The sequence below is a fragment of the Panicum hallii genome, chromosome 6 (genome assembly GCF_002211085.1).
Source record: "Panicum hallii strain FIL2 chromosome 6, PHallii_v3.1, whole genome shotgun sequence".
NCBI lineage: Eukaryota > Viridiplantae > Streptophyta > Magnoliopsida > Poales > Poaceae > Panicum > Panicum hallii.
This window is the reverse complement of record NC_038047.1, coordinates 21428039-21455828: the sequence shown is the minus strand read 5'-3', so window position 1 is coordinate 21455828 and position 27790 is coordinate 21428039. Positions and strand designations below refer to the sequence as shown.

At 42.6% G+C, this 27790-nt stretch overlaps 2 protein-coding genes across 2 annotated transcripts; both read right to left on the bottom strand.

Moving 5' to 3' along the window:
* Window positions 1–3513: 3513 nt before the first annotated feature.
* Window positions 3514–8316, bottom strand: LOC112898161 (the record flags this gene model as incomplete). Its single annotated transcript, XM_025966542.1, has 6 exons — window positions 6982–8316; window positions 6400–6780; window positions 5766–6018; window positions 4689–5342; window positions 3775–4574; window positions 3514–3642 (listed from the first exon to the last, which is right to left on the bottom strand). Coding segments are annotated over exons 1-6 (3552 nt in total), but the record flags the coding sequence as incomplete, so codon positions are not given.
* Window positions 8317–10279: 1963 nt separating this feature from the next.
* On the bottom strand, window positions 10280–15082 carry LOC112898159 (the record flags this gene model as incomplete). The annotated part of the gene is made up of 6 exons (XM_025966541.1): window positions 13748–15082; window positions 13166–13546; window positions 12532–12784; window positions 11455–12108; window positions 10541–11340; window positions 10280–10408 (listed from the first exon to the last, which is right to left on the bottom strand). Coding segments are annotated over exons 1-6 (3552 nt in total), but the record flags the coding sequence as incomplete, so codon positions are not given.
* Between the last annotated feature and the right edge of the window lie 12708 nt (window positions 15083–27790).

Below are 27790 nucleotides of genomic sequence, written 5' to 3'. Positions count from 1 at the left end.
GTCTGTGTTGTTGAATTTGATAAGGTCACGGTGTGTGCCGATCGGGGTTAAGCGTTTGAAAGTACTAACCACATGCCGCGAAATATGGTAAGCGGTAAGCCTAGTAACCAATCGGCCCGAGGAGTGGACATACCTCCCACCACATGTATTTGGTTCTTCTGGTTACTTGATTCGACTGAGGGCATACGTGTTGCAAGGGCAACTAGGAATACAGGTTTTGTAGTCGCGCTACAGACGTATGTCCTGCACTTTGGGAGTGCGTATGGTCCTGTAGTCGCTTGTGGTGGATCTGATCCACGAGTCGGAATGAAAGGCAAACGGTTGCTTCGGAACAATCGTTGGATGTTCCAAGCGTGTGAGTTAGGTTTACCTTGCAAGGTTAAATTCGATTCAGAATCATCCGCTTCTCACGATGATTGAGACTGCTTGATCCCTTTATCACACAGAGTAACAAGAGCAACTATATGTTGAGTAATGCTGATGGTTGATATAAAGAGCTCTACCTTGCTTGAGTAGATATAGGTGCTTATCTAGAATGGATAATCAACTAGAACCTGGAAGCTAAAAGTTGAAATTAAGGATCTACTCCTATTGCTTTTCAGCTGAAACTAAACCCAGAACCATTATAAGCCTTCATAAGTCTAGTTACATGGCTAAGTATACCATGAACGGGTAAGCCTTGCTGAGTATTAGTATACTCAGCCTTGCTAGTTTTATGTTTTCCAGGTAAAGCCTTTGAAGACCCTTCTGTTCCCCTGTTTTGGCCCTGTGCTCTTCCAGAAGGTTGGTCCGTGGAGTAGGATCCACCCCGGCCAACATTGGTGATATCAAGTGATGTCGTGCCCGGGCTTAGCATGACATCCGTCTCGACGACGTGTTGTGAATCGTCACGTGTGTTTTCCGCTGCTAAAAACCACAACTTTAACAGTTTGTAATAATTTCTCTAAGTTTGAAATTTCGTACTTCTTTTGGAAACTCTTGTAATGTAATTCTCTATGATGTAAAATGTGATGGTGATTGTATCTCTGGACTCACCTTCGTGTGAGGTAACCTTATATGATCCTGTGTATCGGTGGTTTATCGGGATGTTACCCGACAGGCCAAGGGATTATACCGTTTGAAGCACGTTGGAGCCCTCAGGAGTGGACTCGCGTACTTGAGCCGGTATAATTCAGGTTGGTTCTGCCACATTTTCCACATCTCTTGTGGGAGTCACTTCAGTTGTTTAGCTACACCGAGCCACCGCAATATGATGGAGTGGAGTATAGTGAAGAGGGTTTTCCTCGGTGCAGAGTGAAGATGACTATTCCCCAGCATCCATTGCGATCCCTGTGGTAGCCCATCGAGATTGATGTGGTTGGTCACCGTCTAGCAGACACTTTTGAAGCCGCAGCTCTTGAAGCCATCAACATTTTCTGTGACCAGCATCCAGATGAAGTTGTCGGGTATCCTATTGGTTTGTTCCCTACAGCAGATTCTCGTGACCTTGAGTGGACTTTTCGAGTATCACACTTTGGACACTTATTGGGAGATTTGACAGAAGAGACACTATGTGCTACAGTCAGGTTTATGAATGCACAATACCATCATCAGATACTTCAGTGCCACAGTATGAGCCAGATGACCAGTATAGCCCAAGGTTATCATAGAAACATTAACCGGCAGATTACTCAGATTGAAGAGCTCCAAGCCACGATCACTGCTAAAGATGAGGTTATCACACAGCAGGATGAAACCATCACTCACCGAGAGGATCAGATCATTGAGAGTGATACACTAATCATTCAGCGCAACACGGTCATCGAGTTTCTCCAAGAGCAAGTCCATGACCTTACTCTTGAGCTTGATGACGCCGTCATCCATATCGATATGCTTCATGAGCAGCCAACACCTCTTGTCGCACTTGAAGAGTCTGAAAGTGAAGATGAAGAAGAAGACCCGGAAGAGATTGAAGGAGTTTTCGATCTTGATTCTGAGCATGGAGATCCCAAACCTAATCCTCAGCCTAATTGTTCTTCTTTTGGCAGCCAGTCGTCTGTGGGCAACCTCGACGATTTCTAGTCTTTTCCAAACCGTCGACCTTCTAGATGCACTTAGTGTAGTATAGTGTGACATAGGGAGAGAGCAGTCTAGTTTGACCTAAGGGCCACTTGTTGTATTATATGTGGCATGTGTAGGCATGGCTTGATTTGTAGTTAGTAGACTACCGAGATGTAACATAGTAATGACCACCAGTTTATGATCCATAACCCAAGTTTCCTGTCCGGTTATCTATTGAGCTATCTATCTGTTGCACTATTTCCATATGTTTTATTTTTGTGCGGTATATTCTTGAAAGCGGAAGCAAGTATTGGTGATTTCTAATGGACATCTTCCATTCTTCAGATGGTTGGTGCTACGCGTGGAACCCCTGAAGGTTTCAGGACGGACTAGGCTAGTTGATATGCTCACGTCTAGGCAGCACGTGTAGCAATTTGTTGTGGCCCGATCTTCTCGTAGGATCTGCGAACTTGATAAATTGTCGCTGCGTGACCTGGTGAAGAGGCAGCGCACCGCGAGGCTGTCCACGCGACGAACTACCGAGACAATCACCCTTCCACGTAACAACGTAACAGCCCACGCAATCACGCCCTATAGACGTGAAGGCACGAACTGGGTGAACCGCAGTTCGGCGTTCTACAACTCCCTCAGGAATCGAAAGAACAAATGTTGCAAGCCTCTCAAGACTCACGCATAAACAAAACTCCACGAGTTTGTGTATTCTGAATTCAATAAAATAAGATCTGACTTTTCATTGTCTAGTACAAGATATATATAGAGATAGGGGCGTTCAGTTTTGAGTAAATGGCTGCATGCGCATGCTCTAGTGGATTTCGTGGCTGGTTCGCGCGTCTTTTCAGCTTCTGGCAGCAGTTACTAAAATGAGCATAACTCCTTATTAGGATATCCAAATAATGAACCGTTTGATGGACTGGAAAGTAGACTTGAAGACGCTTCCATCCACTTATTGAACACCATCTAACTCCTTGTATTCTGTCCGCAGTGATGCTTGGAATTCGTACCATGTGTCAGTCATCTAGCTTCTGGTTGCATTCCCATGCTAAGGTGATGAACCTCCATTTTATTCATGCACACCATAGGCTTCTTGGTTCAGATGTCCAGAGGCTTGAATCCATCTTGATCCCATGCTGGTTCATACACTCCATCATTCCTAAGGACATTGAAACAAGAACTCAAAAGCATAGGCTCATTCAACATAGACTGATTATTAAACATAAGGTTAGCGTTCACCTGAGAATGAATTTCCTTCTGCAATTGTTTAGCTCTACTCCTTGTAATTGGACCAGCTATATCAAGTGGAGTTTCATTTGAAGATGAGTGAATGGTAGGCATGTCCTCATTAGCCTCCCCCTCTTGAGAAGGAGTCGTCCTCGACTCAGGCTCACCAACAAATGGAAGCAAGTCTTTGACATTGAATGTTGTACTCACATTGGAATATTCAAGTGGCAGCTCAATTTTGTAAGCATTATCATTTATCTTTTGGAGAACCTTGAACGGACCATCACCCCGAGGAGATAACTTACTCTTACGCTGTTGGGGAAAGCGATCCTTTCGTAGATGCAACCATACAAGATCTCCTGGCTGAAATGTAACCTTCTTCTTACCTTTGTTTGCTTGCTTTGCATATTGTGCTGATTTCTTCTCAATATTCTTTCTTGTCTCCGCATGTAACCGCTTGATAAAGTCTGATCTTTTTGTGGCATCCAAGTTAACTTGTTCCTGTAATGGTAAAGGCAAAAGATCCATGGGAGTATGCGGTTTAAACCCATAAACAATTTCAAATGGACAAGAGTTTGTTGTAGAATGGACTGCCCTGTTATAAGCAAATTCGACATGTGGAAGGCAGTCTTCCCAGAGCTTCAAATTCTTTTTCAACACAGCACGCAACATGGTTGACAAGGTACGGTTGACAACTTCAGTTTGCCCATCCGTTTGTGGATGACAAGTGGTTGAAAATAACAACTTGGTGCCAAGCTTAGCCCACAATGTCTTCCAAAAGTAGCTGAGAAATTTTGTATCCCGGTCTGAAACAATAGTCTTTGGAACTCCATGTAAACGAACGATCTCCCTGAAAAATAAATCAGCAACGTGTGAAGCATCATCGCTCTTATGACATGGGATAAAATGTGCCATTTTAGAAAAGCGATCTACAACAACAAAAATAGAATCCCTCCCCCTCTGAGACCGAGGTAACCCCAGAACAAAGTCCATAGATATATCTTCCCAAGGTACATGTGGAATAGGTAATGGAGTATATAAGCCATGGGGATGGAGGCGGGACTTAGCTTTCAAGCAAACGATGCAGCACCCAACATGCCGCTGGACATCACGTCGCATATGTGGCCAAAAGAAATGATCAGAGAGCATGTCCAATGTCTTTTTGACACCAAAATGACCAGCTAGTCCACCTGCATGTGCTTCTTGCAAAAGAACTTGACGAATCGAACAAGCTGGAATGCATATTTTGTTAGTCCGAAACAAGAAGCCATCATGCACATAATATTTATCCCAACCTTTTCCATCAATGCAACGAGAGAAAGGCTCTTTAAATTCAGCATCAGCAGCATAAAGTGTTTTAATGGATTCCAAACCAAGCACTTTTGTATCTAGTTGTGTAATCAACGCACATCTTCTAGACAAGGCATCGGCAACAATGTTATCTTTACCACGCTTATGTTTGACAACATAGGGAAACGTTTCAATGAACTCAATCCATTTAGCATGTCGACGGTTCAGCTTGCCTTGACTTTTAAGATATTTCAAAGCTTCATGATCAGAATGGATTACAAATTCTTTAGGTAACAAGTAATGTTGCCAAACTTCCAAAACACGAACTAAGGCATAAAGCTCTTTGTCATAAACCGAGTAATTCAGATGTGGACCATTTAACTTTTCAGAAAAGTAGGCAACAGGTTTACCTTCTTGCAGCAGTACACCTCCTATGCCAATACCACTTGCATCACATTCGATCTCAAATGTCTTACCAAAATCAGGAAGTTGTAGCAGCGGTGCTTCACAAAGCTTTGTTTTTAGCTCATTGAAGGCTTGGTCTTGTTCATCTCCCCACTTGAATGGAACATCCTTCTTTGTCAAATTATTGAGGGGTGCAGCGATCATGCTGAAATCTTTAACAAAACGCCTGTAAAAACCTGCAAGACCATGAAAGCTTCGAACTTGGCTCACATTTACCGGTGTAGGCCAATCCTTTATTGCTTTAACCTTCTCTTCATCAACCTGAATACCATCTGCGGAAACAACAAAGCCAAGGAAAACAACACGGTCTGTGCAAAAGGTGCACTTAGCAATGTTGCCATACAATTTCTCTTCCCTCAAAACAGCAAGTACTTGATGGATATGATCAAGATGTTCATCAAATGATTTGCTATAGATTAGAATATCATCAAAATAAACAACAACAAACTTGCCAATGAAAGCTCGTAAAACATGATTCATTAAGCGCATAAAAGTTGAAGGAGCATTTGTCAAGCCAAATGGCATCACAAGCCATTCATAGAGACCAAATTTAGTTTTAAACGCTGTTTTCCATTCATCACCAAGTTTCATGCGGATTTGATGATAACCACTACGCAAATCTATTTTGGTGAAAATGATAGAACCACTCAATTCATCTAACATGTCATCAAGTCGTGGAATGGGATGGCGATATCGAACAGTTATAGCATTGATAGCACGACAATCAACACACATACGCCAAGAGCCATCTTTCTTTGGGACTAAAAGAACGGGAACTGCACATGGTGATAAGGATTCACGAACATACCCTTTGTCCAAAAGCTCTTTTACCTGTCGCTGAATTTCCTTTGTTTCTTCAGGATTGGTGCGGTAGGCTGGACGATTTGGAAGCGAAGCACCTGGTACCAAATCAATTTGATGCTCAATTCCACGGAGTGGAGGAAGTCCAGCTGGTATCTCATCAGGAAAAACATCTTCGAAGTCCTGTAAGAGATCAAGAACAACACTAGGCAGCGATGAAGGTAAATCGTGAGTTGAAAGTAGGACCTCCTTGTGCAAGAGCACAAAGAATGGGGTTGTGGTGTTTCTCACTTCTCTCAAATCACTCTTGCTCACAAAGAGACACTCAGTGTGGCGTGGCTGTTTAGGATTGGCATGAGGCTTTATGTGGCTGGATGGGTTAGAACTCTCTCCCTTACTTGGGTTGGGGGTCTCACTCAATTTTCTTTTGTCTGATTCCTCTCTTTTCTTGCGAGCCATATCTGAAGTATGTATCTCCTCTGGAGATAATGGAACAAGAACCACCTTCTTGTCATTGTGAATGAAAGTGTATTTGTTAGACCGTCCAAAATGCACTGAGTCCACATCAAATTGCCAGGGCCGACCAAGCAGCAAATGGCATGCTTGCATGGGGACAATATCACAATCCACCTCTCCATGATAATCACCAATGGAAAATGACAAACGAATCATGGCTGAAACCTTAACTGTCCCGGAATTATTCAGCCATTGCATATGGTACGGATGTGGATGGCGACGTGGCTGCAAACCAAGCTTCTCAACAAGCAAAGCACTAACAATATTATTGCAGCTCCCACCATCTATGATGAAACGGCACACTTGGCCTTGTACTTTGCATCGGGACTGAAATAAATTATGGCGTTGTCCTTGTTCAGCAGCAACAAACTGAGTGGAAAGAACTCTCCTAACCACCAAAGAAGGAGATGGTGTATTCATTGTAGAAGGCTCGAAATCAGGAAAATCAGCAAGCAACTCATCAAAATCAGCACTAGTAATCTCGTCAGAAGATGGAGAAATAACATCTTGTAACATGTCATTGTGAGCAAAAGTTGGAATAGGTTGAATTGCTAAACAATTCAGACCTAGCTCAAATGTACCATCCTCTGCTGAATACTCACAAGTGTCAATATTAAAATCTGAAAATACATTGGTAAGCTCATCCTCCTCTTCACTTTGTGAATCATAAGAACCATCAGCAAGGGCAATAATAGTACGACGATTGGGACATTCAGCTTGTTTATGCCCATGACCACCACACTTAAAACACTCAATCTTGCTTGTCTTGCGTTGGGTGGCTGCAGTAGAAGAAGTGGGCTGATTTGAACTCACAGCTTTACCTTTCGTATCCAATTGTTTGGAAGAAGGTGGAATGGATCTATTTGTTCCACGAGATGAGGATTTGGGCGTTGCAGCTTCTTGCTGTTGGAATTGAGGAGTGACATCTCCTTGCTGTTGGGAATGACGCCATGAAGCATTGTATTTGTAAGACGTAGCAACTTGTCGTTCAGCCCTCTTTGCAAAATGAACCAACTCAGTGAGACAAGTGTAATTTGTCATATCCACTTTATCAGCAATGGGTTTATTGAGGCCAACCAGAAACCGAGCCATTGTTGATTCCTCATCCTCAGTTATCCCTGTACGAAGTAAGCACATTTCCAATTCCTGAAAATATTCATCAACACTGCGAGTACCTTGCACAAGACGTTTCAGTTTCAAATGTAGATCACGAGAATAATATGCAGGAACAAAACGACGTCTCATTTCCCTCTTCATGTCTTCCCAAGTTATACGATCATGCCCAACTCTTTGATATTCAGTACGGACCTGATTCCACCAAGTTATGGCATAACCTTTAAACTCAATGGCTGCAAGCTTTGCCTTCTTTTCAGCAGGGTATTCATACAAATCAAATAGTTGCTCCACTTTGGTTTCCCATTCAAAGTAATCATCAGCATTCTCCTTGCCGCTGAATGGAGGAATGGACACTTTAACCTTGCCCAAACCATCATCATTGTGACGTCGTTCATGATGACGTCGACGGTGATCACCATAACGACCACGGGCTCCAAAACGGCCAAAGTTATCACCACCATGATCATCATATGCACCACGGCGACCATAAGGATCACCTCCATGTTCAGCACTATAATTTGAAAATGTTTCAGCATCAAGATCAGGAGGATGCCCAACGGGAACACGTCGTGCACGACCAAAACCAGCAGCAAATCCTCGGCCACGGCCACCTGCAAAGTTATCAAAACCAGCAGCGAATCCTCGGCCACGACCACCACCACCGCCACCGGCATGTTGATCATCATCCTCAATGTGTTCATCATCATGAGGTGGATGCTCCCCATGTTGCTGCTGTAGTGATCGTTGAAGCACTTGCATCCCTTGCATCAATTGTTGCATTTGTGCACGCACTTCCTGAATTTCTTGTGCAGACACAGTGTGAGAAGGGGAATCTTCATTTCCTGCCATGTTAGTAACAAAGAGAGTAATAGGACAAAATATATGTGGAATCACTCCCTCACCACTTACAAAACAAGTTCTTTCTCTCCCTGAAAAGAGCAAGAACCGGGGCTGCAATTTGTAGTGGAAGAGTGATTGTAACAGCAACGATGGTGCAACAACTCACGGTGCGTTTTAAGTGGAGCTTGGTGGGGTAATATGTAAGTGGAATGCGCTGATAAATGTAGTTATGCAAAACCGAATAATAATCCAAGAACACAAGTCTAAGTTGCTGAATATAAAGGAAAAGATGCACAAAGAAAGGAACACGATGTAGGAAGTGGATAGATGAACACCAATTGCACCAAACGAAACTTGTTGCTGCCCAAACCCCTTTTTGGTGTGCTGAACACAATTCTCTTTTATTTCTTTTCTTTCCTTTTTTTTTTGAACAAGAACTCGTTGTTTTCAGTCCTTCTTTTGACCAATATACATCTTTTCTTTTAAGATTTGTGACAACACAGCAAAACTTTCAACTGAGGGGCGCACAAGGATCAACCAAGATGGATGGTGCAGCACAAAAACAAGAAACTCGGAAGGGGAATATGTGGCGGGTAGAAACAAGGGTGGGACGGGTGGGTATTTTTTTTTTGTTATATATATGCAGCAAGCAAAGACGATCAGATCAAGGATGGGATGGAACAAAGATAACAGCTAGAACAATGAGGGGAAAAAAATTCAGCAACTAGACAAATCTTAAAGGATTAAAACTCGATAAAGCAAACTACAAAATCAGTAGCACGTATGAATTTGGGCTGTAGGTTTTCTTTTTGGCTATTAGTGGACAGTAGGTATATAAAATCTATCCTACCAGAAACAAGAACAATCCTACTGAGGAAACGGAGGCTGTGATACCAGATGATATGCTCACGTCTAGGCAGCACGTGTAGCAATTTGTTGTGGCCCGATCTTCTCGTAGGATCTGCGAACTTGATAAATTGTCGCTGCGTGACCTGGTGAAGAGGCAGCGCACCGCGAGGCTGTCCACGCGACGAACTACCGAGACAATCACCCTTCCACGTAACAACGTAACAGCCCACGCAATCACGCCCTATAGACGTGAAGGCACGAACTGGGTGAACCGCAGTTCGGCGTTCTACAACTCCCTCAGGAATCGAAAGAACAAATGTTGCAAGCCTCTCAAGACTCACGCATAAACAAAACTCCACGAGTTTGTGTATTCTGAATTCAATAAAATAAGATCTGACTTTTCATTGTCTAGTACAAGATATATATAGAGATAGGGGCGTTCAGTTTTGAGTAAATGGCTGCATGCGCATGCTCTAGTGGATTTCGTGGCTGGTTCGCGCGTCTTTTCAGCTTCTGGCAGCAGTTACTAAAATGAGCATAACTCCTTATTAGGATATCCAAATAATGAACCGTTTGATGGACTGGAAAGTAGACTTGAAGACGCTTCCATCCACTTATTGAACACCATCTAACTCCTTGTATTCTGTCCGCAGTGATGCTTGGAATTCGTACCATGTGTCAGTCATCTAGCTTCTGGTTGCATTCCCATGCTAAGGTGATGAACCTCCATTTTATTCATGCACACCATAGGCTTCTTGGTTCAGATGTCCAGAGGCTTGAATCCATCTTGATCCCATGCTGGTTCATACACTCCATCATTCCTAAGGACATTGAAACAAGAACTCAAAAGCATAGGCTCATTCAACATAGACTGATTATTAAACATAAGGTTAGCGTTCACCTGAGAATGAATTTCCTTCTGCAATTGTTTAGCTCTACTCCTTGTAATTGGACCAGCTATATCAAGTGGAGTTTCATTTGAAGATGAGTGAATGGTAGGCATGTCCTCATTAGCCTCCCCCTCTTGAGAAGGAGTCGTCCTCGACTCAGGCTCACCAACAAATGGAAGCAAGTCTTTGACATTGAATGTTGTACTCACATTGGAATATTCAAGTGGCAGCTCAATTTTGTAAGCATTATCATTTATCTTTTGGAGAACCTTGAACGGACCATCACCCCGAGGAGATAACTTACTCTTACGCTGTTGGGGAAAGCGATCCTTTCGTAGATGCAACCATACAAGATCTCCTGGCTGAAATGTAACCTTCTTCTTACCTTTGTTTGCTTGCTTTGCATATTGTGCTGATTTCTTCTCAATATTCTTTCTTGTCTCCGCATGTAACCGCTTGATAAAGTCTGATCTTTTTGTGGCATCCAAGTTAACTTGTTCCTGTAATGGTAAAGGCAAAAGATCCATGGGAGTATGCGGTTTAAACCCATAAACAATTTCAAATGGACAAGAGTTTGTTGTAGAATGGACTGCCCTGTTATAAGCAAATTCGACATGTGGAAGGCAGTCTTCCCAGAGCTTCAAATTCTTTTTCAACACAGCACGCAACATGGTTGACAAGGTACGGTTGACAACTTCAGTTTGCCCATCCGTTTGTGGATGACAAGTGGTTGAAAATAACAACTTGGTGCCAAGCTTAGCCCACAATGTCTTCCAAAAGTAGCTGAGAAATTTTGTATCCCGGTCTGAAACAATAGTCTTTGGAACTCCATGTAAACGAACGATCTCCCTGAAAAATAAATCAGCAACGTGTGAAGCATCATCGCTCTTATGACATGGGATAAAATGTGCCATTTTAGAAAAGCGATCTACAACAACAAAAATAGAATCCCTCCCCCTCTGAGACCGAGGTAACCCCAGAACAAAGTCCATAGATATATCTTCCCAAGGTACATGTGGAATAGGTAATGGAGTATATAAGCCATGGGGATGGAGGCGGGACTTAGCTTTCAAGCAAACGATGCAGCACCCAACATGCCGCTGGACATCACGTCGCATATGTGGCCAAAAGAAATGATCAGAGAGCATGTCCAATGTCTTTTTGACACCAAAATGACCAGCTAGTCCACCTGCATGTGCTTCTTGCAAAAGAACTTGACGAATCGAACAAGCTGGAATGCATATTTTGTTAGTCCGAAACAAGAAGCCATCATGCACATAATATTTATCCCAACCTTTTCCATCAATGCAACGAGAGAAAGGCTCTTTAAATTCAGCATCAGCAGCATAAAGTGTTTTAATGGATTCCAAACCAAGCACTTTTGTATCTAGTTGTGTAATCAACGCACATCTTCTAGACAAGGCATCGGCAACAATGTTATCTTTACCACGCTTATGTTTGACAACATAGGGAAACGTTTCAATGAACTCAATCCATTTAGCATGTCGACGGTTCAGCTTGCCTTGACTTTTAAGATATTTCAAAGCTTCATGATCAGAATGGATTACAAATTCTTTAGGTAACAAGTAATGTTGCCAAACTTCCAAAACACGAACTAAGGCATAAAGCTCTTTGTCATAAACCGAGTAATTCAGATGTGGACCATTTAACTTTTCAGAAAAGTAGGCAACAGGTTTACCTTCTTGCAGCAGTACACCTCCTATGCCAATACCACTTGCATCACATTCGATCTCAAATGTCTTACCAAAATCAGGAAGTTGTAGCAGCGGTGCTTCACAAAGCTTTGTTTTTAGCTCATTGAAGGCTTGGTCTTGTTCATCTCCCCACTTGAATGGAACATCCTTCTTTGTCAAATTATTGAGGGGTGCAGCGATCATGCTGAAATCTTTAACAAAATGCCTGTAAAAACCTGCAAGACCATGAAAGCTTCGAACTTGGCTCACATTTACCGGTGTAGGCCAATCCTTTATTGCTTTAACCTTCTCTTCATCAACCTGAATACCATCTGCGGAAACAACAAAGCCAAGGAAAACAACACGGTCTGTGCAAAAGGTGCACTTAGCAATGTTGCCATACAATTTCTCTTCCCTCAAAACAGCAAGTACTTGATGGATATGATCAAGATGTTCATCAAATGATTTGCTATAGATCAGAATATCATCAAAATAAACAACAACAAACTTGCCAATGAAAGCTCGTAAAACATGATTCATTAAGCGCATAAAAGTTGAAGGAGCATTTGTCAAGCCAAATGGCATCACAAGCCATTCATAGAGACCAAATTTAGTTTTAAACGCTGTTTTCCATTCATCACCAAGTTTCATGCGGATTTGATGATAACCACTACGCAAATCTATTTTGGTGAAAATGATAGAACCACTCAATTCATCTAACATGTCATCAAGTCGTGGAATGGGATGGCGATATCGAACAGTTATAGCATTGATAGCACGACAATCAACACACATACGCCAAGAGCCATCTTTCTTTGGGACTAAAAGAACGGGAACTGCACATGGTGATAAGGATTCACGAACATACCCTTTGTCCAAAAGCTCTTTTACCTGTCGCTGAATTTCCTTTGTTTCTTCAGGATTGGTGCGGTAGGCTGGACGATTTGGAAGCGAAGCACCTGGTACCAAATCAATTTGATGCTCAATTCCACGGAGTGGAGGAAGTCCAGCTGGTATCTCATCAGGAAAAACATCTTCGAAGTCCTGTAAGAGATCAAGAACAACACTAGGCAGCGATGAAGGTAAATCGTGAGTTGAAAGTAGGACCTCCTTGTGCAAGAGCACAAAGAATGGGGTTGTGGTGTTTCTCACTTCTCTCAAATCACTCTTGCTCACAAAGAGACACTCAGTGTGGCGTGGCTGTTTAGGATTGGCATGAGGCTTTATGTGGCTGGATGGGTTAGAACTCTCTCCCTTACTTGGGTTGGGGGTCTCACTCAATTTTCTTTTGTCTGATTCCTCTCTTTTCTTGCGAGCCATATCTGAAGTATGTATCTCCTCTGGAGATAATGGAACAAGAACCACCTTCTTGTCATTGTGAATGAAAGTGTATTTGTTAGACCGTCCAAAATGCACTGAGTCCACATCAAATTGCCAGGGCCGACCAAGCAGCAAATGGCATGCTTGCATGGGGACAATATCACAATCCACCTCTCCATGATAATCACCAATGGAAAATGACAAACGAATCATGGCTGAAACCTTAACTGTCCCGGAATTATTCAGCCATTGCATATGGTACGGATGTGGATGGCGACGTGGCTGCAAACCAAGCTTCTCAACAAGCAAAGCACTAACAATATTATTGCAGCTCCCACCATCTATGATGAAACGGCACACTTGGCCTTGTACTTTGCATCGGGACTGAAATAAATTATGGCGTTGTCCTTGTTCAGCAGCAACAAACTGAGTGGAAAGAACTCTCCTAACCACCAAAGAAGGAGATGGTGTATTCATTGTAGAAGGCTCGAAATCAGGAAAATCAGCAAGCAACTCATCAAAATCAGCACTAGTAATCTCGTCAGAAGATGGAGAAATAACATCTTGTAACATGTCATTGTGAGCAAAAGTTGGAATAGGTTGAATTGCTAAACAATTCAGACCTAGCTCAAATGTACCATCCTCTGCTGAATACTCACAAGTGTCAATATTAAAATCTGAAAATACATTGGTAAGCTCATCCTCCTCTTCACTTTGTGAATCATAAGAACCATCAGCAAGGGCAATAATAGTACGACGATTGGGACATTCAGCTTGTTTATGCCCATGACCACCACACTTAAAACACTCAATCTTGCTTGTCTTGCGTTGGGTGGCTGCAGTAGAAGAAGTGGGCTGATTTGAACTCACAGCTTTACCTTTCGTATCCAATTGTTTGGAAGAAGGTGGAATGGATCTATTTGTTCCACGAGATGAGGATTTGGGCGTTGCAGCTTCTTGCTGTTGGAATTGAGGAGTGACATCTCCTTGCTGTTGGGAATGACGCCATGAAGCATTGTATTTGTAAGACGTAGCAACTTGTCGTTCAGCCCTCTTTGCAAAATGAACCAACTCAGTGAGACAAGTGTAATTTGTCATATCCACTTTATCAGCAATGGGTTTATTGAGGCCAACCAGAAACCGAGCCATTGTTGATTCCTCATCCTCAGTTATCCCTGTACGAAGTAAGCACATTTCCAATTCCTGAAAATATTCATCAACACTGCGAGTACCTTGCACAAGACGTTTCAGTTTCAAATGTAGATCACGAGAATAATATGCAGGAACAAAACGACGTCTCATTTCCCTCTTCATGTCTTCCCAAGTTATACGATCATGCCCAACTCTTTGATATTCAGTACGGACCTGATTCCACCAAGTTATGGCATAACCTTTAAACTCAATGGCTGCAAGCTTTGCCTTCTTTTCAGCAGGGTATTCATACAAATCAAATAGTTGCTCCACTTTGGTTTCCCATTCAAAGTAATCATCAGCATTCTCCTTGCCGCTGAATGGAGGAATGGACACTTTAACCTTGCCCAAACCATCATCATTGTGACGTCGTTCATGATGACGTCGACGGTGATCACCATAACGACCACGGGCTCCAAAACGGCCAAAGTTATCACCACCATGATCATCATATGCACCACGGCGACCATAAGGATCACCTCCATGTTCAGCACTATAATTTGAAAATGTTTCAGCATCAAGATCAGGAGGATGCCCAACGGGAACACGTCGTGCACGACCAAAACCAGCAGCAAATCCTCGGCCACGGCCACCTGCAAAGTTATCAAAACCAGCAGCGAATCCTCGGCCACGACCACCACCACCGCCACCGGCATGTTGATCATCATCCTCAATGTGTTCATCATCATGAGGTGGATGCTCCCCATGTTGCTGCTGTAGTGATCGTTGAAGCACTTGCATCCCTTGCATCAATTGTTGCATTTGTGCACGCACTTCCTGAATTTCTTGTGCAGACACAGTGTGAGAAGGGGAATCTTCATTTCCTGCCATGTTAGTAACAAAGAGAGTAATAGGACAAAATATATGTGGAATCACTCCCTCACCACTTACAAAACAAGTTCTTTCTCTCCCTGAAAAGAGCAAGAACCGGGGCTGCAATTTGTAGTGGAAGAGTGATTGTAACAGCAACGATGGTGCAACAACTCACGGTGCGTTTTAAGTGGAGCTTGGTGGGGTAATATGTAAGTGGAATGCGCTGATAAATGTAGTTATGCAAAACCGAATAATAATCCAAGAACACAAGTCTAAGTTGCTGAATATAAAGGAAAAGATGCACAAAGAAAGGAACACGATGTAGGAAGTGGATAGATGAACACCAATTGCACCAAACGAAACTTGTTGCTGCCCAAACCCCTTTTTGGTGTGCTGAACACAATTCTCTTTTATTTCTTTTCTTTCCTTTTTTTTTGAACAAGAACTCGTTGTTTTCAGTCCTTCTTTTGACCAATATACATCTTTTCTTTTAAGATTTGTGACAACACAGCAAAACTTTCAACTGAGGGGCGCACAAGGATCAACCAAGATGGATGGTGCAGCACAAAAACAAGAAACTCGGAAGGGGAATATGTGGCGGGTAGAAACAAGGGTGGGACGGGTGGGTATTTTTTTTTTGTTATATATATGCAGCAAGCAAAGACGATCAGATCAAGGATGGGATGGAACAAAGATAACAGCTAGAACAATGAGGGGAAAAAAATTCAGCAACTAGACAAATCTTAAAGGATTAAAACTCGATAAAGCAAACTACAAAATCAGTAGCACGTATGAATTTGGGCTGTAGGTTTTCTTTTTGGCTATTAGTGGACAGTAGGTATATAAAATCTATCCTACCAGAAACAAGAACAATCCTACTGAGAAAACGGAGGCTGTGATACCAGATGATATGCTCACGTCTAGGCAGCACGTGTAGCAATTTGTTGTGGCCCGATCTTCTCGTAGGATCTGCGAACTTGATAAATTGTCGCTGCGTGACCTGGTGAAGAGGCAGCGCACCGCGAGGCTGTCCACGCGACGAACTACCGAGACAATCACCCTTCCACGTAACAACGTAACAGCCCACGCAATCACGCCCTATAGACGTGAAGGCACGAACTGGGTGAACCGCAGTTCGGCGTTCTACAACTCCCTCAGGAATCGAAAGAACAAATGTTGCAAGCCTCTCAAGACTCACGCATAAACAAAACTCCACGAGTTTGTGTATTCTGAATTCAATAAAATAAGATCTGACTTTTCATTGTCTAGTACAAGATATATATAGAGATAGGGGCGTTCAGTTTTGAGTAAATGGCTGCATGCGCATGCTCTAGTGGATTTCGTGGCTGGTTCGCGCGTCTTTTCAGCTTCTGGCAGCAGTTACTAAAATGAGCATAACTCCTTATTAGGATATCCAAATAATGAACCGTTTGATGGACTGGAAAGTAGACTTGAAGACGCTTCCATCCACTTATTGAACACCATCTAACTCCTTGTATTCTGTCCGCAGTGATGCTTGGAATTCGTACCATGTGTCAGTCATCTAGCTTCTGGTTGCATTCCCATGCTAAGGTGATGAACCTCCATTTTATTCATGCACACCATAGGCTTCTTGGTTCAGATGTCCAGAGGCTTGAATCCATCTTGATCCCATGCTGGTTCATACACTCCATCATTCCTAAGGACATTGAAACAAGAACTCAAAAGCATAGGCTCATTCAACATAGACTGATTATTAAACATAAGGTTAGCGTTCACCTGAGAATGAATTTCCTTCTGCAATTGTTTAGCTCTACTCCTTGTAATTGGACCAGCTATATCAAGTGGAGTTTCATTTGAAGATGAGTGAATGGTAGGCATGTCCTCATTAGCCTCCCCCTCTTGAGAAGGAGTCGTCCTCGACTCAGGCTCACCAACAAATGGAAGCAAGTCTTTGACATTGAATGTTGTACTCACATTGGAATATTCAAGTGGCAGCTCAATTTTGTAAGCATTATCATTTATCTTTTGGAGAACCTTGAACGGACCATCACCCCGAGGAGATAACTTACTCTTACGCTGTTGGGGAAAGCGATCCTTTCGTAGATGCAACCATACAAGATCTCCTGGCTGAAATGTAACCTTCTTCTTACCTTTGTTTGCTTGCTTTGCATATTGTGCTGATTTCTTCTCAATATTCTTTCTTGTCTCCGCATGTAACCGCTTGATAAAGTCTGATCTTTTTGTGGCATCCAAGTTAACTTGTTCCTGTAATGGTAAAGGCAAAAGATCCATGGGAGTATGCGGTTTAAACCCATAAACAATTTCAAATGGACAAGAGTTTGTTGTAGAATGGACTGCCCTGTTATAAGCAAATTCGACATGTGGAAGGCAGTCTTCCCAGAGCTTCAAATTCTTTTTCAACACAGCACGCAACATGGTTGACAAGGTACGGTTGACAACTTCAGTTTGCCCATCCGTTTGTGGATGACAAGTGGTTGAAAATAACAACTTGGTGCCAAGCTTAGCCCACAATGTCTTCCAAAAGTAGCTGAGAAATTTTGTATCCCGGTCTGAAACAATAGTCTTTGGAACTCCATGTAAACGAACGATCTCCCTGAAAAATAAATCAGCAACGTGTGAAGCATCATCGCTCTTATGACATGGGATAAAATGTGCCATTTTAGAAAAGCGATCTACAACAACAAAAATAGAATCCCTCCCCCTCTGAGACCGAGGTAACCCCAGAACAAAGTCCATAGATATATCTTCCCAAGGTACATGTGGAATAGGTAATGGAGTATATAAGCCATGGGGATGGAGGCGGGACTTAGCTTTCAAGCAAACGATGCAGCACCCAACATGCCGCTGGACATCACGTCGCATATGTGGCCAAAAGAAATGATCAGAGAGCATGTCCAATGTCTTTTTGACACCAAAATGACCAGCTAGTCCACCTGCATGTGCTTCTTGCAAAAGAACTTGACGAATCGAACAAGCTGGAATGCATATTTTGTTAGTCCGAAACAAGAAGCCATCATGCACATAATATTTATCCCAACCTTTTCCATCAATGCAACGAGAGAAAGGCTCTTTAAATTCAGCATCAGCAGCATAAAGTGTTTTAATGGATTCCAAACCAAGCACTTTTGTATCTAGTTGTGTAATCAACGCACATCTTCTAGACAAGGCATCGGCAACAATGTTATCTTTACCACGCTTATGTTTGACAACATAGGGAAACGTTTCAATGAACTCAATCCATTTAGCATGTCGACGGTTCAGCTTGCCTTGACTTTTAAGATATTTCAAAGCTTCATGATCAGAATGGATTACAAATTCTTTAGGTAACAAGTAATGTTGCCAAACTTCCAAAACACGAACTAAGGCATAAAGCTCTTTGTCATAAACCGAGTAATTCAGATGTGGACCAGCTAGTGCAGGCACAGCAGAACCAGTTTCGTCATCAGCAACGAGGTCGTGATGAACATCCCTCTGCTAGTTACCAAGATTTCTTTAGCACGCAGCCCCCACTATTCCATAAGATCGAAGAGCCTCTTGATGCGGATGCATGGCTCCGCACTATTGAGTCCAAGTTCGCACTACTGTCCGCACCATGCTCTGAAGCAAACAAGGCACTCTTTGCAGCACAGCAGCTTCGTGGCATTGCTCGCATTTGGTGGGATCATTATTATGCCATGCAGCCAGATGGACATGTAGTCACATGGGAAGAGTTTTGGACCGCCTTTAGGGCACATTATATTCCTGAAGGGCTCATTGAGCAGAAGCTCAATGAATTTTTAGCTCTTACCCAGGGAACCCGCACCGTAATGCAGTACGCACAGGCCTTCAATCACCTGTGTCAGTATGCGGGTTATCATGCAAACACCGATGCCAAGAAGCGAGATCGTTTCCGTCGTGGCCCAAACACCAAGCTCAAAGAACGATTGAATCTTGTTAAGACAGACACCTTCAATGAGCTAGTCAATATGGCAATTACTCAGGAAGATTGTATTTTAGCCCATCGGGCTAAGAAGAAGCGGAAGATACCCACTGGACCCTCGAGTGCTCAACCCCCAAGGTATCAGTTAGTCCAGAATACATCTCCACGAGCCCCACCCCGAAACAATCAGTCAGGCAGATGGGTAGCTGGACCCCCTCAGCAGTATAGATTCAACAGGCCACCAGTGCCTCAGCCTCAACATCAGCAGCAACAGCTTGGATCAAGACCGAACATTCCGCAGTTCAACCAGGGAAACAACAACAATCGTTGTTTCAATTGTGGTAGTTCATTGCATTTTATCAAAAATTGCCCTCAACCAAGGAAATCATTCCAAGGGTAGACTTCCAACCCGAGCAGCAAGGGCAGAGACAAGAAGCAAACTCTACAAGTCCGCCAAGCGAGGGTGAATTTCACAACTCTCTCCGAACTTCCTGAGGGTGCACCAATAATGACGGGTACTTTCATTATGCACCATCAACCTCCAGTTATACTTTTTGATTCCGGTGCAACCCATAGCTCTATCAGTCCAAAGTTTGGAACAAAAGTAGGCTTGGATTTCTATCATACTAAAGGAACATATATGATAGCGACTCCTGGCGATAAAATTGTTTCAAATCAAATCTGTAGAGATGTGCCAATTCAAATGGGTAGCAACCTGATAAAGATAGATTTCATTTTGTTAAACCTAAATAGAATGGATATCCTACTAGGTATGGATTGGATGACTAGACATCAAGTATTATTAGATATCTCTTCCTGAGCGGTTGAGATAGACTCATCTGATTACAAGGCTGCTATTCTATATCTTCCACGGTGGGAATATATCGATTCTTGCGTTTATACCATAGAAGGGATCAAGCTTGAGGACATCCCTGCCGTATGTGAGTACCCAGATGTTTCCGGTTGATTTGCCCAAAATGCCTCCTCATAGGGATATTGAGTTTATTATAGAGTTACAACTCGGTACATCCCCCATCTCTAAAAGACCCTATCGTATGCCACCTAATGAGCTGACAGAATTAAAAGTTCAACTTCAGGACCTTCTTGATAAAGGTTTTATTCATCCAAGTGCTTCACCATGGGGATGCCCAGCCTTGTTTGTGAAGAAAAAGGACCATAGCCTCAGACTGTGTGGACTATCGCCCCCTCAATGCAGTAACCATCAAAAACAAATATCCTCTTCCTGTATTGATATCTTGTTCGATCAATTAGCTGGAGCCAAGGTATTTTCCAAAATTGACCTGCGCTCTGGATATCACCAGATAAAGATTAAGCCCAGCGACATCCCAAAGACAGCATTCTACACCAGATATGGACTTTATGAATATCTGGTTATGTCTTTTGGTCTTACCAACGCCCCAGCATATTTCATGTATCTCATGAACTCTGTCTTTATGCTGGAGCTCGATAAATTCGTCGTAGTATATATCGATGATATTCTGATCTATTCTAAAAATCTAGAAGATCATGCTAGACATCTTCATATTATTCTTCGGAGATTGCGAGAACACCACTTCTATGCCAAATTCTCCAGTGATGGCATATCTGTTGATCCGAGTAAAGTTCCAGAAGTAATGGATTGGAAGCCCCCTACTTCAGTCCATCAGATCCATAGTTTTCTTGGTCTTGCTGGATATTATCGTTGGTTCATCCCAGACTTCTCTAAAATAGCTAAGCCATTGCTGAAGAAAGGAGTTAAATTCTCCTGGAATGAGAAATGTGAAGAAGCATTCCACACTCTAAGAGCACACCTCACTAATGCTCTAGTTTTGGCTCAGCCAAATAATTCCAAACCTTTTGATGTCGATTGCGATGCGTCAGGCATCAGACTTGGTTGTGTACTCATGCAAAACAACTGAGTAATTGCTTATGCCTCACGAGCACTCAAGACTCATGAACAGAACTATCCTACCCATGATCTTGAGCTTGCAGCCATTATCCATGCGCTTAAGATCTGAAGACATTATCTTATGGGTACTAAGTGCAATATCTACACTGACCATAAGAGTCTCAAGTACATTTTTATACAAGCAGATCTAAATATGAGACAAAGACATTGGCTAGAGCTTATAAAAGATTATGATCTAGAAGTGCACTATCATCCAGGTAAGGCCAATGTGGTTGCGGATGCACTCAGCCGCAAAGCACATTACCATTGCTTATCAGTAGAAGCCATCAGTGAAACTCTCTGCTGGGAAATGAGAAAGCTCAATCTTGAGATTATTCCTCAAGGTAGTTTGAATCATATAGCAGTTGAACCCACACTTCAAGATAGTATTATTATGGCACAACTACATGATGAAGGCGTCAAAATCATCAAGCAACAGCTAGCTCAGGGAGAAGAAAAGTATAAGTAGTTTCAAGTAGATCACAAAGGAATTCTATTGTTCAAGGAACGTATTGTTGTACCCAAGGACCATCAGCTTCATAAACAGATTTTGGACAAGGCACATTTGTCCAAGTTCTCTATGCACCCTGGCAGTACTAAAACGTACCAAGACCTGAGACAGAACTTTTGGTGGACTTGTATGAAAAGAGAAATTGCAAGATATGTCTCTGAGTGTGATATTTGCCAAAGAGTTAAAGCCAGTCACTTAAAGACTGCTGGTGTCCTTCAACCTTTACCCATTCCTTCTTGGAAGTGGGAAGATATCAGCATGGATATCATCGTTGGCTTACCCAACACTTCCCAAAGACATGATTTGATGAAGACATTCCAGACACTGTGCCGAACCATGGGCCAGCTCAACGAAGTCAAACAAAAGATACACCAATACAAGGAGCCATTACACGGAGTCGCGCAAAGAAACTATAGGAAGAGGTGAACTCTCTCCTTACTAATATTGATTACAGTACAAATGAGAATTTTATAACCTAAATGTTCTACATATGTCTTACTAAGGTTTACACATATGGGAGATACTGCTGAACCAAAGGAGACAAGTTACACAAAGGACGGGACGCATTATACAGAAGCTGAACCATCACACTAGCAGCTGAATCAGAGCCATGTTTCACGAGTCACACGCACTAGCTGGACAATTTTTCACCGCGAGTTCTGCATATGGACAAGTCTACTTTCACCTCCAACAAACGGCTCGTCATTTCGACTTCCCATTAAGGAGTAATGCTCATTTTAGTAAAAACTGTCTAGAAGGCTGAGGGTCACGCGAGGCTCTCGGGAATCCATGTTTTCCCCCTTTCACCTTCCTTTATTTTCGTGGGAAAATACAGATATTTCACACCTAGCTAGGAGGGGTGTTCCTAGTATAAATAAATAGTGTAACCAAGCCAATCAGAGACGATCATGAATTAAGAAATTCACCCTATGGTGTTCCAGCCAAGAGCTGAGTGACTTACTCCCCATTGTTCTTGCGAGTTTCTTCTTGGGCTTCTGAGAGATCTTTCTGAGATCCCCTAATTCGTGCTCTAGACTTTCGGGTCTTTTGTGTGGATTAGTCCCTGTTTGTGGTTCTGCGATCGTTCGGAGATCGAGTCGAGATCATCACGGTTTCGGTGTCTCTCTCCCCGTCGCTTGGTCGCATCCAACCTTGGCAGGTATAAAGCTAGTCAGCCCGGCAATTTTCTTCCAGTTATCCTTTGTTCATACCTACTGTCGTGAAGATCGGGCCACCCACGGGTTTGTCCCTATCATTTGGTATCAGATTTCAGGTTGTCACGGTAGGTTCCACCCCCATACCATCCATTCGTTTATCATTGTTTCCTCTTCACCATTTTGTGTTCTTCGTTCCGCAACCATAGTCCACAAAATAGCCAAAAAACTCCAAAACCTTTATGTAGTACTGCTGGTCTTGTGTCATTTCTGTCGCTTTGTTATTGGTCACCATATCTGTTTATGCCGTGTTAAGTTTTTCAGCACCCTTGTTGATGTTCTGGAAAAAAAAGTGAAAGATCAGAAAGAGAGTGCAAAAAAAAAAGAGTTACAAAAGGAGAAAAAAGTGAGATAGAAAAGGGTTGCGTTATTGCTATTATTGGTGAAATTTTCAGATTGTGACAACAACGTTCACACATCTTTTGTGTGTGGCTAACGACGCTTGATTTTCAGTACTTCAAGCCTTTCTTGTTCAGCCACCTATAACTCCACCATATTTGGTAACCGGACATCTTGATTCTTAATCCTTTCGATCACTTAATCACAACTGGGTTACTACCACATTAGCACTCTCGCAGTCCTTGAGAATGCGTAAGAACTTTGGTAAGTAAGAGGTGAGGTTGTGTTTTTTTCCACAAATTTATCTTTTCCACTACACAAGTTCTAACATGGCAGGATCAAATTCAAGTGTACATGGTAATCGCCATGATGATGATGGAATTCCTGTTGCACGAGCTGAACTTCGTCAAATGGAAACTCATTATTGGCAGCCATGGAGAGGATGTTCAATGAACGTCTTCCTACAACTGGCGGTAGGGATCAGCAACACCATCATCACGCCGAACCTCATGCAGAAGTTAGTGATGAAAACTCAAGTGTTAGACATGAATTTTATGGCCACTTTGGTGGTGGTCGTGGTGGTTGGAGGCATGCTGGTCGTGACAACCGGCATGGACAAGGACGCGGTCGTGGCCGCCATGTGCAGTTTGACGATGAGATCCCTAAAAATTTTGATGCTGAATATGATGATAATGCAAATCCTTTTGCAGCACATGGGCCATATGGGCAGCGCCATGAGCACTGTCGTGGTGCAGGTCATAATGTGGAATATCATCACGGATGTCACAATAGAAATGATCAGGATAATTTTGCTCGAATCAAGTTGAGTGTCCCCAAATTTATGGGACGTGGAGACCCTACTTTGAATGGGAAGAACAATGTGATCAAATTTTCAGGGTGCATGATCTCTCTGACCGGAGGCGTGTCAACCTTGCTTCCGTCGAGTTTTCAGGCTATGCACTCACTTGGTGGAATCAAATTCAAGAGAACCAGCTTGTGTTGGAGCATGCTCATGTTGATAATTGGGCTGAGATGAAGCAAGTGATGCGACGACGTTTTGTGCCATCAAACTATCAGCGTGATCTTCGCAACAGATTGCAGAATCTGAGACAAGGAACCAAGTCCGTGGATGATTATTATAAGGAGATGGAATTGCTCTTGATTCGTTATGGAATTAGAGAGGATGCTGAATCAAAAATGGCAAGATTTTTGCATGGTCTTAATGCTGAAATTTCAGGATTTGTTGAAATGTTTCCATACAACAATTTGCAAGACCTTGTTGATCAAGCTATGCGCACAGAAAGAAAAATTCAGCAAGAGAGGCGTGACAAATCATTATCAGCTGTACCATGTGAAAGTGCATCTAGGCCTAATGACCTATTTTGGTGATTTATAACAACCTAAATGTGTATCTAATGTTTCAATTGAGAATAATGAGCAGGGGTCAAAGAAACCAAAAAGGAGAAAAGAAGAAGAACCAATTCCGACGATTCGTTAAAATTGGAGAACGGTACCGGTTCAAGAAATGTGGTTTAAGCGAAGATAATTCTTTGTTTTATATTTTCTTGAGTCTAGGTATACCGTACTATCAAGGGGGATGTGGAAAGTATGTGGTAGAACACAAATAAACCAAATCCGGAACCCATGCCTTGAACAGAAGATTGCAAACCCGAGTGTTCCTGGCGGACAGTCCGCCAGGCCTGGCGGACAGTCCGCCAGGACACTAAAAACAGCCTAACGGGTAGTTTTTAGAGAGGCTCTATATATACCCCTTCGACCCCCAACGAAAAACCACCGGTCAAAATTGCATAAGCTGAGCCTCAAGCACATTCTAAGCACTCCAAAGCTCCCCAAAGTAAAACCCTAACTTCTCCACTCCAAATCCTTGGTCTAGGGTTGGGTTTGAGCAAGATCCAAGCAAGATTCAAGCTCTCCCCAAGAGATTCACCTCTCTTGGGCATCTCTTGGCATTCTCCATCGCTTTCCACATCTATTACTCTTGGAGCTTGGCTCCTAGACGGTTAGAGGTGCTCAAGAACAACCAACTCGTGGTGTGGTTGGATTGAGAAGTTTGTATTACCCTTGTTGCTAGTGAAAAGCTCAAGTTTGACCTTTGTGGTTGCTTGAGAGAGGAAAGGGTTGAGAGAAACCCGGTCCTTTGTGGACTCCTCAACGGGGACGTAGAATCCTTGAGTGGATTCGAACCTCGGGTGAAAAATCTTGTGTCTCTTGTGTTTGATTACATCACATCATCTCTTGCACATTTGTTATACTTGCTTTTTGTACCTCCGTGTAGTATTCTTGCCCGATCTACTTGTATACCTATCTTGTGCTAGATTGCTTCCGCATTTAGTGTTCCTAACTTGTATTAGAGCATTTCTATTCAAATAGATTTTGTATACAAGTTTTAGTTTTCAATCGGTTACATTTCTTACCCGAGACGTCCCAGCGGACATTGGAAGTGCCCAGCGGACAGTCCCAGCGGACGGTCCGCCAGGCAGCCTCGGACTGAATTCTTGTGTGCAGGTTTTAAGCAACGATCGCCTATTCACCCCCCCTCTAGGCGTACTTTCAAGTGGTATCAGAGCTTGGTTCCTCAAATTTGAGTCTAACAACTCGAGGAGATCATGGCCGGAGAAGATTCACACAAGAGTCTTGAGAAGAACAAGGGCAAAGAAGATGAGATACACAAGGAAGACGACAACGCCAAGTTTGATGTATCCGATTGCTCCAAGAAGAGTGGAGATCACAAGAAAAAGAGTAAGAGCAAGAGCAAGAGCAAGAGGATAGTGATTGAGTCATCCTCATCCTCAACATCAAGTAGTGATGAAGGGTCCATCTACATCAAGAGAAGGAAGAAGAAGAAATCGGTTACTTCTAATTACTCTCGCACTCCTTTCAATTATGATAACATGAGTTCCAACAACAATTTTCTTTCCGTTTCTCTTGGAAAACCCCCACACTTTGATGGAACTAACTACTCCCAATGGAGGACTAACATGAGATGGCACTTGTTTTCTCTTCACCCTAGTCTTTGGGAGATTGTTTGTGTAGGTATTGAGCAACCGGATAGCGATGATGAAAGTTTTGGACCAACCATGCAACAATTATTCCACCGCAATGCTCAAGCCGCAACCATTCTCCTCTCATCCTTGAGTAGAGAGGAATTTGATAAAGTGGATGGATTGCAAAGTGCAAAAGAGATATGGGATACTCTCAAAGTGGCACATGAAGGCACCAAGAGTATTCGGAAAGCAAGAATTGAGATGCTTGAAGGAGAACTTGGGAGGTTTGCCATCTTGGATGATGAAACTCCCCAAGAGATGTACACAAGGCTCAAGAAGATGATCAATCAAGTGAGAAACCTTGGAAGTAAGAAGTGGACCGACCATGAAGTGGTCAAGAGGATGATTAGGGCCTTTTCGGTGAGAAACATAACCTTATGTACCATGATAAGGGAAAGCCCTAACTACAAAAGGATGACACCGGAAGAAGTTCTTGGCAAGATCATCAACCATGAGATGATGGAAAGTGAGGCCAAATATGTCAAGAGCTTGTCCAAGGGAACCTCAACCTCAAGAGGACAAGACATTGCCCTCAAGGCAAATAAGAAGGAAAAGAGCAAGAAAGTTGTCCAAGAGTCCTCATCAAGTGACAATGAGAGCGATAGCTCAAGTCTTGATGATGATGACATGGCTCTTCTCATGAAGAACTTTAACAAATTGATGAGAAACCGCAACTACAAGAGCAACAAGAGGCATGAGAGCTCCAAGAGAAGGACAAAGAGAAATTGCTACAATTGTGGCAAGAGTGGGCATTTCATTGCAAATTGCCCATATGAGAAGAAAGAAGACAAGGAAGAGAAGAAGAAGGATAAGAAGGAGAAGAAATACTTCACCAAGGACAAGAAGTTCTTCAAGAAAAAACAAAGTGGTGAAGCACATCTTGGCAAGGAGTGGGACTCCGATGATGAGAGCTCCGACTCGGATGAAGAAGATGTGGCCACACTTGCTTTTAACAAGACTTCTCTCTTCCCCAACCTCAAGGATGGGAAAAACATCACTCACACTTGTCTTATGGCAAGGGGAGGTAAAAGAAAGGTAAAATACATCCCATGCTCTTCTCCTAAGTATACTACTAGTGATGATGAAAGTACATCTAGTAGCTCTAATGAAAATGATAATGATATTGATATGATTGCTATGTTCAAGAATCTAGACAAAAATGCTATTGCTAAGTTTAACGAACTCATAGAAGAGCTAAATGAGAAGAATGATATCCTTGAGAAACAAGAAAACTTGCTCATTATTGAAAAGAAAAGAAACCTTGAACTCAAGGAGCTCATAACTAAGCAAGAAGAAAAATGTAAGGCCTTGGACAAGGAACTTGTGGAAAGCAAGGAGACTAATACTAGTCTCAAGAGTGCAAATGTTGCACTTCAAGATGAACTTATTTGCTTAAACAAAAGCTTTGAATTGCAATTTGACACTTTCTTGTCCAATGCCTCAACATCTCAACATGACTCATCAACTAGTCTCTCCATAGCACAATCATGCATTAGATGCAAGGATATTGATGTTGATGCATGTGCTACTAACGTAAAGTTGATTGAAAGCTTGAAAGTCAAGATCACATCCCTAGAAAGTGAAGCACAACAAAAGAAGAAGGATCTTGAGGAGGAAAAACTCAAATATGCAAGAGGTGCATACTTGAACTCAAGACGCCCCAACATCAAGGATGGTATTGGTTTTCAACGTTTTGAAAAGCATAATGCAAGAATCAAGATCAATGG